Consider the following 15544-nt stretch of genomic DNA (forward strand, 5'->3'; position numbering starts at 1 on the left):
CACCTCACTGTCACACACTTAAACCTGCTGTAGGCCTCGTACCCTGCTAGTTAACTGCTGCAGCCACTTCACACAAACGTATTGGACAACAGTCACTGTTACATCCCTCTTTCTTTCTGGACAAGGAGGGAGGAGGAAGAAACTGGAGAAGGGAAGTCATTCGTCCAAGTCCTAATCCCCACAGGAAGGGACAGTGCTGGCCATCATCAGAACAGTCAATGTTGTGGTCCTGACCTAATGAGTGTCAAGGACCATCCACAATAACTATCTTCATTCTGAATTCTTGTGCTCAAAACCCACAGAATCTTCTGATTAAAGATCTGCAGACAATATAAGCAGCTCCTCTTCTCCCCCCCCAAACATCTCCCATTTCCTACCCTCCCACCACCCCCCCTAACCAACCCTCTCAGCCTTCCACACACAATTTTCATTTCAAATAGCTAAGAAGTGCAATCTGGCATGATAATGTGGGAAGAATAAGAGACATAAACAGATGCCATCGCATCATTTCACACTCACGGCCATGAGTTCAAACACTGACACTGATTGCCATTCAGATTGCATAAAGTCAGGATTTGCAAGTGACATGGGACTTGGAGGCTGTCCTTTCTGGTACATTGGCCAGCACGTTGGAGTAGTTGTTCCAGTATGTTGGAAATGAACTCTTGATCTCTCAATCTACTCGTCATGGTCCTTCCACTTTATTTGTCTACCTGCACTGCACTTTCTCTGTAACTGAAACACTAGATCCTGTATTCTGTTATCTTTTTCCCTTTTGTACTACCTCAATGTACTTATGTATGGAATGATCTGTCTGGATGGCATGCAAGCCAAAGCTTTTCACTGTATCTCAGCACATGTGACAATAATAAACCAATTACCAGCTCTGTCTGTGCACACTATGAACCCAATCCTGAGGGAACGTCTGATAGTCACAACTTCAGTGACAGCACAAGGAACTCAATGGCCGAGTGCAATAGTGGAAGCTGAAACTGCTGCCATCATGGTTGTGGACTAGAGTAAGCAGAGGGGTTGTGGAGTGTCACAGTAGTCCAGCAAACTGTCCTCCAATAGAGTGCTACAATTACTAAGAATCACCACAGAGCAAAGGCAGTGGCTCCATAGAGTTCCAACCCATTATATTCTTTCAGGAAGTCACTGTTTAATTCTTACCCAACCCATATACTGGTGTCTTTGCCCCTTGGAAATGGCACTGATAGTCAACTCGCCCAGACTGCTGTAGCCCAAGTCAAGACAGGCTTTCAAGGCCCAGAACTGTTTGCTCCTTCCATCAGCTCATGTTACCCTGTTTATGAGCACTACAACAGGTAAAGACACTTGAAATGCAGACACAAAGACAATGCTCAGAGGTGACTGACTTTTGCACAAATATGGCATGACTTAATTTATCATTTTGGTTTATTTTGTGGCAGCTTTTATTTTTGTGGGTGGTCGCGTCATGAGATTGTGTCGCATAAAACTGACCGTTCAAACCATGCCACCCACCTCACTGAGTGCTGCAGAGATCCTTCGGAGATCCCACACAACAGAAGTGCCTGTGGTCTATTCTATCACATTTGGTCTGGCACCATTATTGGTTTTCATCACATGCAAGTTGCCTGCATGTACAAGTACAAGCCTCATGAGCGAAGACATCAGAAGAAGTGCCTTGTCACCCAATATCCAAACTTTGGTTTGCCATGGAGGTTCAAATGCAGCCAGTACTGCAGACTGGCACAAAATGAAGGCAACGTGACCACAGCTAGGAAGTCAGCGATTCACTGCCAATGGCCACAAGCCCAGATGAACATTGGAAGAAGTGGAAATCTTTCATTTCGAGTAATAGGGCAAGATGGTTCCTACAAACAATTATGTATGTAGTCAGTGGTGGGCTCTAAGGAAAGCTGCATAGGGTGGGTCCCATTCAAGGCAATGCTGAGGTGGGTTTCAGGAGTGATGTGGCCTGTGGATGGCTGGCAAGTATTGCACACAACTGGATGCCACTGCCTATATCCATGGTTCTTTGAGCATTAGTACATCAAAAGCACAGGGAACTTAAGATGAAAAAAAAACACAATGTTGCATCTCACAAAAGTAAGATAACTTAGGTTTCCTGCATTCCAATCTAAATATTATTTGGTGGGAATATTAATTCTAATCAAGAAGAAAATTTCCACATACTCTTTTCTAATCCTTTTTCATTTCATTAAATCAAGAGATTATGGGAGAGAGTGTTGACTTCTTTCAAGTCGCATATTTTAGCTCTGTGTTATTTGTTTATATAACTGTTACTTAGGCCCTTCAAAGAGAGCTTTCCAGATTTGAATTTTGGAACATTACAAATTATTCTGTTCCAAAGAAACTATATTTTATCTATTGAAACTGCATTTCCAGATTGCTGCGTACCTTACCAGCACTATGTTTGCTTTGAATGCCTCGTTAAAGTATGTACTGGAATAAGAGACCTGAAAACAAAGCTTTTCAATGCTTAGAGCAGTACACTGCATTGTGAAAATACTGGCAGATTCCACAAGATTATTGTTAATAAACATAAAAACCATAAGTTACCATAGTAACTTTTCTGACTGCAGAACTCTTGGATACAATTCTGACTTAAGTAATATTGCACATCCTGAATATAATATTTAACAAGACTCAGTTAACAAGCAGTGCAAGAACATGCGTTGAAATTCTTTGCTTTTCTATAAATTTGCCTTGACAAAAGTCAGCTTTAGATGTCCAGAGGATGTTAGTTTTGAAGGGAATCAAGAGATAGACTAGGAAAATGGATTATAGAAGATAAGCTATTATTTTATTGAATGGCAAGGCAAACGGATAACTGAACGGGCTACTCCAGCACCTATTCCTTATGTTCAATTATCCTTGCTGAATTTTTACAATTATATATGATATTTGTGTTCAAAATGGTTCTTTCTGAACATCTGGAGTCCAGTTTAAGTAGACTATACATTCTGCTTGAATGAAGAAATATGACTATTGATGTCTGGTACTCACTTGGTAGCAAGCAGCATATTTTTTCGGGCATGGAGCTCAGCTGGGTCTGAATGTTGTCGGGTCAAGAACTCTGCCGCTGCCTTCGCAGGGAACTCAGTCTCACAAACATATCCAAAATCCCTGGCCAAGTGCACAGCCTCACCTACAGAAAGCAAAATAGAAACTAGAGTGAGTGAAGTTGTTTAGCATCAGAGGAGAGCAACCAAACGTAATAAGCATGAAATCAAAGAAATACAGCAACTAATTGCCTTCCCCAATGATCCACGCAGACTAGTAGGATATTGATTTGCTTTTCAAAGCACTCACCCTGTCCAATACTAAGACAGTGTACCTCACCTCACCTCATTACCACTGCTGCAAAGATTCAAATCTTTGACATTTCCAGGCACAAGTTCTGCAGCATTTTCTTACCAAGTATCTAGACCTTCACTCATTACTTCAGCTCTTTCAGGTCTACGTTTTGCCATTCACCAGTTGCTCTGCCTTTATTAACCTTCTCTGCCTCCTCCTCTCCTAACATGTCAATTTCAAAGACCTGATGCTTGTTGTCATGTTCCTTTGCCTTTCCCAAAAATCCTTTTTCCACATCTGTTTATCCCAGCTCATCCTTTCCACACTTCAGTGGTATTGTTCAACTCTTCTCCCAGATCTCTTCCCAAACACCGAGTCAGCTAAGGTTAGGATGAATCATTTTGTTTATAAGAAGTGCAAATATAATTTAAGATAATATATCAAAACATTTCAAGAGGACCAAAGGGAAGGAGGAAATAGGACTGAGGTGAAGCATTAAGGAAGATTACTGAAGACAATATTTATGATATGGATTTTAAGAACCTCCTCAAAATCTGTAACACTATGTTGATGTTGATGCAATACTATGTTGCCACAGATAAGCATTAGTCACTTAGAATTGCCCTCAAGTATGTAAACAGCCAAAAGCAATTCTGGGATTGCAACAAGGCTGCAGAGACTTAAGTCACAGGAGACAAAAAACAAGCTGGTTTATATTAAGAAAGAGGCAATGATATTTCTTATTAGCATTGAGCCTGTATATCAGTTCAGATATGTCTTACACAACCTGAAGGGCACCTCACTGTGAGGTTTTCCTTTAATCAATGGGACTAAAACTCATATGGAAATTTTGGAATTTTGAAAAGTCTTATTTGGTATCTGAGTGTACCAAAACTAGGGAAACTAGGAATTTTACACTCAGAAGAAACCTTAATAGCTGGGCACCATTCAATGAGTATTCATTTGCCTCCATTGGACCTTAAGGAAGAAAGGTTATTGAATATTGGTTGCTTTTCATATAGCAAGAGCAATTTATTCTCAACAAATTCACAAAACAAAAAGGTCTTCACCAAACTGTCTTCTTGAAAAGTTCATATTTTGCCTAAAAGCCTCATTACTACAACATTTAGAAATAATTGTAAATTTAGTAATAAAAGAGGGATTTATACTTATACTATCATTACACGTTTTCTCATGCAGACTATATTGTATACTTGATGCATGGTGTAAAGGAACCCAGGTCCCAGGAAGTGATTATGAGCCCTTCTGGAGTTTTGACCTATTGTGGCATTTGTCATTTTGATCACTCGGTTAGATGTGGAACACCCTCAGTTTGGAGAAGGTGCATTAGCGACAATGAAACCAAAACTGAGGAAAATGGGAATTTACACTCAAGGAAGGAAGCCTTGAGGGTGCACTTAGCAAGGCTTCAGGATTCTGAGAGTTAATATAATTGGTACTAATAAACCATTTCATATCTCTGTCCATTACAGAGAGAGAGGGCAATCAGATTGCTCTGGTTAACTAAATTCACTCAAAACACAGTGAATGTGAAGAAATGGCACACACAGAGCCAATGAAGGCAAAACATGCTGGAAAATTTATATTTTTTGACAGACAGATTGAGGGTGTAAGGTATAAAATTACATTTTCTGAACTTCAGGATGGCAAACAAACTTTACATTTTGATTTAAAACTATGCATTTTGATTTAAGGCTTAGTTCACATCCCTTAGTCCTATCTTTGAAGATATGAATTAGAAGCAGGAGTAAGCACCTTGGACCCTCAAGCCTGTTCCACCATTCAATTAGATCAGGGCTGATAAAATGCCTAAAACCAACTTTACTCAGAAAAGTCATTCTCTGACTTACCTTCATATAATTTGTAAGGTTAATTTGTTTAAGACAGGTAGCTGAACAAGTGACCAAATCATTTATATCAAACATCAACATTTTTGTGTTTTTACTGATAGTCTTTTTTCAAAATAAATAAGCAAGTATTTAAGTCTGCTGTCTTGGTCACACTTGAAAAGGCACTATACAAGTTTTCTCTTCAAATCCATCCCTAACCTTTTTCAGAAAGACAAGAAGGCCTTACATTTGTTATGGTAATAAAATGAAAACAATGTAGAGAAAAAAACTTTTATGTTGTAATTTTACTCAGTGTATATAAACCATTCATTATTCCAGTTACTCTGGGCAATTGTAAAGTTTAACCACCGCTTTAAAAATATATCATGTATTACTGGCATTATCTACATTTTGCTTTATTTCTAAATCAACATGTTTTGCAGTTAAACTCTAAGTCAAAGTCTCATTGTCTTACTCTGCCATCTTCTCAAGACAAAATTGATTATGTTTGAACAAGTAATAAAGCTAATGCCTGAAATTAACTGTTTACGGTTCTCCGCTCATTCTTTGGACACCCTTCATATTTAGTTCAAGTCTGGACAAATGAAACCATTGATACATAAAACTCACCTACAACAACAGTTTGAAAAGCAGACATCTGGAGATACAAAGAATAAAAACTGGCTGTGTCTGCCTGGGAAATGCTTTCAGTCCACATGGAACTGCTAGCTCTTCTCTATGTAAGTGAATCAGGTACAGGATTCCTTCATGATCGTGGAAGTCCTGAACTAGCCGGCTACTCTTTAACAGCTTTTCCTGACTCCACCTTGACTTTGGACTCCTCAGGTTAGACCACATGCAGAAGCAGTGAGTCCATTCTTTTCAGGGGAGAGGAATAGCTATGAGATACCATTATTATTATTATTATTAGGTAACTTATTTTTTAATTAATCAAGTTTATTTGAATGCTTAAAGTGTTTTTTTAATGTTTTAGCTATTTCTGAATTCCTGGATATTCAAAGACATTAAGAAATGTTGACTCATTTGACAGCCAGATAAGCTGAAATCATTGCTTAGCCAGCTATCAAAGTGTTTTCAGCTCTTTTGTAGATGGATCCCCACCACTGAGGATTGGGCCTATGCCAAGCAGCATGTTGACAGCAATAATATTCAAAAGACTTACTTCATAGTCCAAAGCCAAGTGTAGGCAACTGGATAGTAACTTCTAGCTCATTATGTTCTTATATTACTATTTTGTTTTTCTATTTTTCATTCTCTCTCTCCCCCCGAAATTGTCTCTCTCGCTCCCTCATTTTCTCTCTCTCTCACTCCCTCATTTTCTTTCTCTCTCTCTCCATCTTTTGCCTATCACTAGTTTCAGTTTGTATCCTCTTGGAACTGTCTACCCTAGCCTTTGTGCTAAGGAAGCAACATGTACCTGCTACTGAATCGAAAATAAATGCCAAGAGCAAATACAAAAATTAGCTCAAACAAAAAAAACACAGATGCTGGAAGTCTGAAATAAAAAAAAAGAAAATTCTGGAAATACTAAGCAGGTCAGGCAGCATTTGTGAAAAGAGAACCAGTCAGTGTTTCATGTCCAGGACCCTTCATCAGAACCAAAAATAGATCATTGGCTGAAACTCATTCAGTTAATGGTTCAATTGCCACGAGGCCCAGCCTATTGATTTGCAAACATAAGTTCAAATCCCACCTCGGCTGCTGGCAAATTTAAATGTAAATGAAAATCTTGGCACAAAAAACTGGGATCAGCAATGTTGAGCACAGAACTACCAGACCTGTAAAATTCTATCTGATTCTCTCATTCAGGCACAGAAATCTCCTGTCCTTACCAGTTCTGGCCTATATATAATTCCAGAGCCACCAATGTGGTTGACATTTAACTGCACTCTGAAATGACCTGGCAAGTCATTCAGTTCAAGATGAATTAAGGATCAACAGTAAAGGTGATGACCATATCTTGTGCACAAATATAGAAGATACTTGTGCATTTCTGTTAAGGTCTGCCTGAGTAAGCAACATCACTGTTCTGCCAAAGCCATTGGTTAGCAAAAGAAATCACTCTTAAGGCTATTGTTTTATAATAATCTCCTTCAAATTATCCTCCTTTCTGGATCAGAACGTTTGCCATTTATGACAACTTAAAATGTCCAGTAACTGTCCCTTTGCAACAGTTTTCAATTGAGCTCTAGAAAATCAATTTTGGAAAATAGTCGCTGAAAAATACATTGTAATCTCCCATAAGGCCTCTGCAGATTATTACACAGATATATCACCTCTTAGTGATAAAATAGTTGGTTGCATTTCCTAATTTTCCTGATGTCTGTAATAAATAGTCAAAAATAAATATTCAGCAAGTGAAATTTGCTGTCCAGGAAAAGGATAAACTGAATTGAAAGCACTTAATATGATCAATGACCAACCAGGAGACAACACTATTTCTCGGCTATTCACACACAAAATGATCCAAATGAAAATATCTACTGAATAAAACTGCCAAAAGAAGGACCCGCTGAAGCTATTGATTTGCATACAGGCTAATTTAAGGTGGATCAAAACAAACAGGGTCTACAGAATATCATAGTTAAAGATACTCGAACTGAAAGGAGAATGATTATAAATAAGATTAAGTACAAAGATGGGAAAATAATTTCAAACAAATATACTAGAAAAATTCAATATTTAAGATGATCTCAATTCAAGATTTTGTTATTCCTGAAGGTAGGTTCAAAAGACAGAAACAAGAGAAATAAAAGACAGAGGGTGCAGCACAAAGAAACAGGAGGGGCACCCGGAAGAGGTTACAATGAGAGAAAATGATAATGGAGAGGACGTAATGAAAGGCAGATGCTGGCTAAAGAAAACAATGGCAGACAAAGAAACAGGGAAATTATGTCAAAAAAAACTGAGAAGACAAGAAGAAAATTAATAGTTTACATTTATATCATGATCTTAAGCAGCAGACAATTCCCTGTTCTTTGCAATCACTTGGCTTACAGTGAAGAATCTTCAATGCAATATAGAAAGGCCAGTAGACTAATTTTCTTAAATATCTGCCATATTGAAAAACAGATCATACACAGTTGTTTATTATTTGTCAAATATTAGCAATTTCCTTTTAGAAACAGCATTTCATTTCCTTGAACAAACTCTGACTAATCAGCCAGATAATTAGATTTAGCCACAATAATGACATGATTTTTTTCTACCAGAACTATCGCCACAGCTTTACTTCTCCATCACATGAGCCATAAGACTGCATATTATTGAAGTCTAATATTCCTCCAGTACATGCACAATGTCTTTGGGAATAAAATAAACACTTCAAATGTTGTTCTAGAATCAAAAACAACGGTGCACTTGAAAAAAAGGAAAAATTATCTCCACTTTCCAACATAAACCTGGCAGTAGACCACCAAATTTTGTGCCATGACCTGCTCCAGTACTTTGCCAGAGGTGCACCAAATACCAGATTATTAATCACTCAAAATGCCCAAGTGAAACTGGCATTAGACTCTATAAATATGCCAGTTTGGAATTTAGGCAGGTTGCAGGACATAAGATGCACAATTCAGGTGCAATCAGATGATATAATTGCTCAATCAGTTGTCAGCCACAAACTAGTAATTCTGGTGGCAACTTGAAAAAAAATCTAAGCATGTACTCCTGAAGCCCACAAAATTTCTAGTCTGCTGCTTGGCATGCTGGAGTTAGGCTCTCTTCTCAAATGTAATGGCATTCAAAGAAAATGCACAAGCAATTTTACGCCCAGTTTAAACTTAAATTAAGTTTCTCGTCCATGGAATTTGAACAAAGTTCCCAAATATTTATCAGTACATAATTTACAAATAACATTCAGAGTTGATGGAGCAACAGCCAGAACCTGGCCCCAAACTAAGGCCTAGTAAACATGCCAGGGGACAGAAAGAACATAATTCAGAGTAGTGAATCCAACCTAGTCTCTCAGTATCACACTGAGGGTATCAGCACAATTATGTTCAGAAAGAAATAGGTTTTATATCTTTCTGAATGAGGGCAGAATTCAACAACAACCTTGCACAACGTCAGCAAGACCAAGGAATTGATTATGGACTTCAGTCGTCAGGAAGGGGAAGTCGGGAGAACACACACCAGTCCTCATTGAGAGGTCAGCAGTGGAAAGGGTGAGCAACTTCAAGTTCCTGGGCATCAACGTCTCAGAGGATCTATCTTGGGCCCAAAACATTGATGCAATCATGAAGAAGGCATGCCAGCAGCTCTATTTCATTATGAGTTTGAGGAGACTTGGATGTCACCAAAAACTCTTGCAAATTTCTACAGATGTACTGTGGAGAGCATTCTGACTGGCTGCATCACCGCCTGGTATGGAGGCTCCAATGCGCAGGATTGAAAGAGGCTGCAGAGGGTTGTAGACTTAGCCAGCTCCATCATGGGCACAAACCCTCCCTGCCATCGAAGACATCTTCAAGAGGCGGTCCCTTAAGAAGGCAGCATCCATCTTTAAGGACCCTCACCCTCACCATACAGGACATGCCCTCTTCATGTTACTACCATCAGGGAGGATATACAGGAGCCTGAAGACCCATACTCAACGTTTCAGGAACAGCTTCTTCCCCTCCGCCATCAGATTTCTGAACAGTCCATGAACACTACCTCATTATTCCTCTTTTGTACGATTTGTTTATTTTTGTAACTTATAGTAATTTATGTCTTGCACTGTCCTGCTGCCTCAAAACAACAAATTTCACGACATATATCAGTGATAATAAACCTGATTCTGGTTCTGATTTCCATTCATCATCATTCAGAATCTATAACTCCATACCACTTAATGCCTAGTATTAGGAAAAGTCAATTTTTTCAGATCACACATATCATTGAAGTTTAGAATGAACCATATGAGAGAAGATAATAAAGGTGAGGCCCAGATGTCCTGGTTCCACACAAAATTAAAAGTTCTTTTTTTGCTGAGATTATGAAGGAGATTGCAGAAAGACTTTACTCCAGCACGCCACAGTGATCATAAAAAGTTATAAATTCAGAAGCAGAAGCAGAAGGCAAAGAGAGACCAAAAAGACCAAGAGAGGTGAGAGTAAAGGATTTGTTGTGGATGTAATTTGGCACCTTCTTGAATCAATACTGCAACTCATTCATGTGCACTTCAACAGACCAACAAATTCAATCTAAGTTATTGAATACACAACATTTGAGTGAGCATGTAAGACAGCCACAAAGTTTTGGCAGTGTTATAAAATGTGAGGTCATGTGTCAGCAAAAGTTGGGAACAACAACATTAAATCCAAGGTGTATGACGTGAATGAGTTTGTGAGAAAAAGTTAGACAGGTGGGACAAACTGGGACCGATGTAATGGAGATCGCCCATCACAGTTTACAGCAGCAAAATACCTTAAATATAAAAAGAAAGAGCACATAACCTCAGTATGTAATGAAATACATGGGATGAGAAGCCCACAATAATGTGAACCAAGGAGCCAATCAATTAACCAATGAGAAGAAGAGAAAGACTGATGACAAAAAGCCATAAAGGAAAGACTTATATAACACTAAAGCTGGTGAACAGTCCAAACAACGACTTAACAGTTCATATGCTGCTATTGTCAGTAATGGAAAATACAGTGATGTCAAAATTAAGTTCAAAGTTAATGACCAATATAATGAAATGAACATCAATAGCTGTTGATTGTTCAGTCTTAGACAGAAATATATACATAAAAAGGTACAACAAAGCACCATTTGAAAAAAGCTGAATCTGACGACATATCCAGAAGAGACACTGAAAATGTGAGGTCAGATATGATGTATATTTTCTTACAATAGTCAAGAGTGAAATTAACAATTATGATAACTCACTCCACAAACAGGCCAATTCGATTAGAAAAGGCTGGCTTAAAGATAGCTTGGAAGAATGCATGAAGGATGAGCATTTCACAATCATGGTTAGATAAGCTTCTACAGCATTATGCAAATATATCCTCCGTATACTGGCATTAAGGACCACAAAGCTCACATGTGCATCAAGCCAAATACCAAGTCAATCCACTGCAGGTCTACCCTGGACCAAACACATTAGAGGCTCAAGCAGAGGAAGAATTGTACAAACTTAAATGACATGGTGCTTCAGTTGAAACCACACAGAGTAACATGGAGCTTGGTAGACTATCACTGACAGAGCTCACAGTCCTACAAGATGTTCTGCCAGATTGGATCTGTGCAGGTAGTGTGCAACCAACACAAGGGATAAACCTACGTGACTTCATTCTCACTAACCTACCAGTTGAAGATTCATATACCCATGATAGCATTAGTAGGACTGACCATTACACAGTCCTCATAGAGACAAAGTCCAGTCTTTATGCCAAGATCACCCTCCATCATATAGCATGCCATTACCATGGTGTCAAATAGAACAATTCAGAACTGATCTGATAGAAGTGCTATGGACCACCAACAGCAGGACAAATACATACCAACACAAACTGCAGCCTTGTGGTCTGGCACCTCCCTCATCCCACTGACAATATCAAGCCAGGGGATCAGACTTTGTTCAATGGGGAATGCAGAAGGGCATGGGGAATGCAGGAGGGCATGCAAAGTGCAGGCTTACCTAAAAATGAAGTCCCATTCTGTTAAAGCTGCCACACAAGGTAACGTGCATTTTTAACATCAAAACAGCATGCAATAGAAAGAACCAAGCCATTCTACAGCATACAGATCAGGTCAATATTCTGCAATCTTGCCACATTTAGTAATGAATAGTGGTAAACAGATAACAGGAGGAGGATCCAAAAACATCTCCATACTCAGTGCTGCTGGGACCCAGTATGTGAGTGCTGAAGACAAGGCCTAAACATTTGCAATCACATTCAGCCAGAAGTGCCAAATGGATGATCCACCTCAGTTTCCTCCTGAACTCCCCACCATCACAGAAGCCAATCATCAGACAAGTCAATTCATATATTGACATCAAGGTGCAGCTGAAAATCTTAGATACAGCAAGGGCTACAGAACCAGACAACATCCTAGCAGTAGTACTGAAGACTTGCATCCAGAACTAGTTACAGCTCTAGCCAAGCTGTTCCAGTACAACTACAAAACTATCCATATATGTCCTGTCCACAAAGATCAGGACAAATGCAATTACTGCCCAATTAGTCTGCTCTGAATTGGTAGCAAAATGATGGAAGAGTTTACGACAGTGTTGTCAAGTGGCACTTTACTCACCAATAACCTACTCACCCAGTGCAAGTCTGAGTTTCACCAGTCCACTCAGTTCCAGATCTCATCACATCACTGGTGCAAACAGGGACAAAAGAGCTAAATTCCAGAGATGAGGAGAGAGTGACTGCTTGACATCAAAGCAGTGGCAAAGAGCCAGTGATTGCACAATGTTCAATTCCATTTGTGAATCCTTAGAAAATAAAGCAGTCCATTCCTACATGCAGAAAGACATGGACAACATGCAGGCATGAGCTGATAGGTGATAAGTAACATTCACAGCACTAAAGTACCAAGCAATCTCTAACCAGAGAAAGTCCAACCATCTATGCATGACTTCAGTGGTGTTACCATAACAATTTCTCCCGTCATCAACATTCTGGTAATCACCACTAACCAGAAACTCCATTGGACCAGCCACAAAATGTCAGTAGCTACAAGAGCAGATTAGAGGATGGGTATCCTATGGCAAGTGACTCATCTCTTGTCACCTCAAATCCTTTCCAGCATTTACAAGGCACAAACAGGAGTGCAATGAGTTACTCTCCACTTGCCTAAATGAGTTTAATTGCAATAAAGATCAAAAAGCTCAACACCACAGAGGACAACACAGTTCACTTGATTAGCACCCAGTCAACAAGCCTAAACATTCATTCCCTCCAGCACTGGTGGCAGTGTGTGCCAACTATAAAATGCAATGCAGTTCCTCCCCTAAGCTACTCCAACTCCACCTCCCTAATTGTGACCTCCACCCCAAAAAGAGGACAAGGGCAGCAGAAGCACAGGAACATACCAGTTACCTGTTCCCCTTCAAGTCACCCAAAATCCTAACTTGGAACTATATCACCATTCCTTCATCACTGCTGGGTCTAGATCCTGAAACTCCCTATCCAAGGGCACAGTGGAAGTACCTTCACCAGAGAAACCACAACATACGAAGAAGATAGCTAACTGCCACCTGCTTCTCAATGGCAATTATGGATGGGCAATAAATGTTGGTCTTGCCAGTAATACCTGCATCATGAACAAGTTGGCACAACCTGCAGACCTATGCAGTGTCACTTAAAATTAGGTTTCATGATAAATAGCTACACTTAAAGACAAGTAAGGTTAAATACAACCAGTGAACTGTTTCACTGAAGATGTCCATGGAAGTACAAGTTTTGTACTTACCAGGAGATCATGAATTTAGTAGAGTCAATATTTTTATTTCATAACACTGAGACTTAATGGTAATCTTACCACATTGGACACTTAAAGACCTGTGTTCTATGGTCTACTTTGATTAATGTCAGGTATGCTTAAAATAATGCAGTTACAGCAGCATAAGGAACCATCTTCAGCTTTTGAAATCTCCATCTTGAAGGACTCCTTATAAGCTTGTAACAAACACAATTGCACAGATAGTAGAGCTGGTGCCTCACAGCTCCAACAACCCCGGTTCGATCCTGACATCCGGTGCTGTCTATGTGGAGTTTGCACATAGAGCTCCTCGAGGAAAACCATACAGTCTCCCTGAAACTGTATGGGTTTCCTCGAGGTGCCCTGGTTTCCTTCCACATCCCAAAGATGTATTCATAGGTTATCTGGTCACTGTAAATTATCCCTGGTCTGTGGGTAGAATCTGGGGGGAGTTGATACGAACATGGGGGAGAGAAAAGAGATGAGTGTAAAATGGGAGTTTGATGGTTGGTACGAAATGGATGGGCCAAAGATCTGTTTCCATGCTGTGTGACTCTGTGACTCCATGATATAATTGAAAATAAACTCAAGTAGTGCTTGCAGATATATCAAAGCATGACAACAAGTGGAATATGTTTCCAAACTATGAAGGGTAAAATCAGGATATATTTAATAATTCTTCATGCTCAGGATTATCAACAGTTAACTGTCAAGACTTTCCCCTGCCAACCTGTCACCTACATCTTCATTTAAGCTTTAGGATATCTCACTTTTACTTTGTTTCTCTCACTCATCTGTGAAGTGCACTGGGATGAATCCATATGTCAAAGATACAAATATAGAAGCAAGTTTCTGGAGTGGTAATAATCACAGTAATAAGTTACTGGGAAAGATGGTTGATACAAAAAGTCATTTTGAAAACAAAAGCTAGCTATAAATCTACTAACTATATAATAGATTTACCATTCTTAGATAATTAAATCCAATTGCTGAAGAACCTTCTCCATTCAAGGTATCTTGAGCTTTAATTTATATATTCAATGGATTAACCTACAAACAGGTGGGGTTCTTTAATTCTAGACCTATTCTGGATTTAAATACTAAAAAAGGAATCTGCTTTAGAATAATTTGGCAAAATAACACACAGAACATGTTCCCAACTGGAGGGTCACTGTAATATATACTCTGACAGCTCATAAGCTAATTTATATGTTGCTTTTCCTAGTTTAGATAGATGGAGGTGCAGAGTAGAATGTAGGTAGGCAGAAATGTGAAACTGAGATTATAATCAGATCAGTCATGATCACATTGAATGGCAGAGCAGGTTTAATGTACCTTCTGCTGCTCCTAGTTCACATGATCATGCATTTGTATGTCCCACTCCCAAAGGTCCTACGGAATCATAGACATTTCAACACTCGAGGCTCTAATTCATTTGGCGTATAATACCGCAGCACTCTCTTGTCCAAGAAGCCATTGTTTGTGTGCAACCTTAGACATTAAATGTTTGTAAGCTATTTGATTGTAAATAGTATCACATTAAATTTATTTGTATCCTTAGTCAATCTCCAGATGAGTGTATTTTCCAACAGGATTTACTAGGCAACAAAGGAATGGAATGCTGCAATTCACTACTGCACCTCTATTGCTAGACTGACGGAACAGTCTAACTTAATCTGGGATAGACCCGGTATTCTTTCTCATTGGCATGGTGCATTTTCAGAACGGAATGTGCTCAGACCAACTGAGCCCTGGTTTACTGGTTTCATGGAAGGACGTTGGTGATGGATAAGTCCTGCCTGTCCTCCATTCTTTTCCTCACAGATCCATATTTGTTTTCAGTTTCCCAATGTATTTAAATTAAGATCATTATCTTATTCCTTTAATCCACCCATAATTGCTTCAGTCTGAGATTTCCCAATACATTGCTTAAATCTGATCTTTTACAT

At 39.2% G+C, this 15544-nt stretch overlaps 1 protein-coding gene across 1 annotated transcript in view; it reads right to left on the bottom strand.

Moving 5' to 3' along the window:
* tfap2e (transcription factor AP-2 epsilon) overlaps positions 1–15544 on the bottom strand; it is an 82188-nt gene that overhangs the window by 10324 nt on the left and 56320 nt on the right. Inside the window, exon 6 of the mRNA XM_052036262.1 lies at positions 3016–3157. Within this exon, the coding sequence (XP_051892222.1) occupies positions 3016–3157 (142 nt within the window). The remainder of the gene's footprint in view (positions 1–3015; positions 3158–15544) is intronic.

The sequence above is a fragment of the Pristis pectinata genome, chromosome 22 (assembly GCF_009764475.1).
Source record: "Pristis pectinata isolate sPriPec2 chromosome 22, sPriPec2.1.pri, whole genome shotgun sequence".
Taxonomy (NCBI): Eukaryota; Metazoa; Chordata; class Chondrichthyes; order Rhinopristiformes; family Pristidae; genus Pristis; species Pristis pectinata.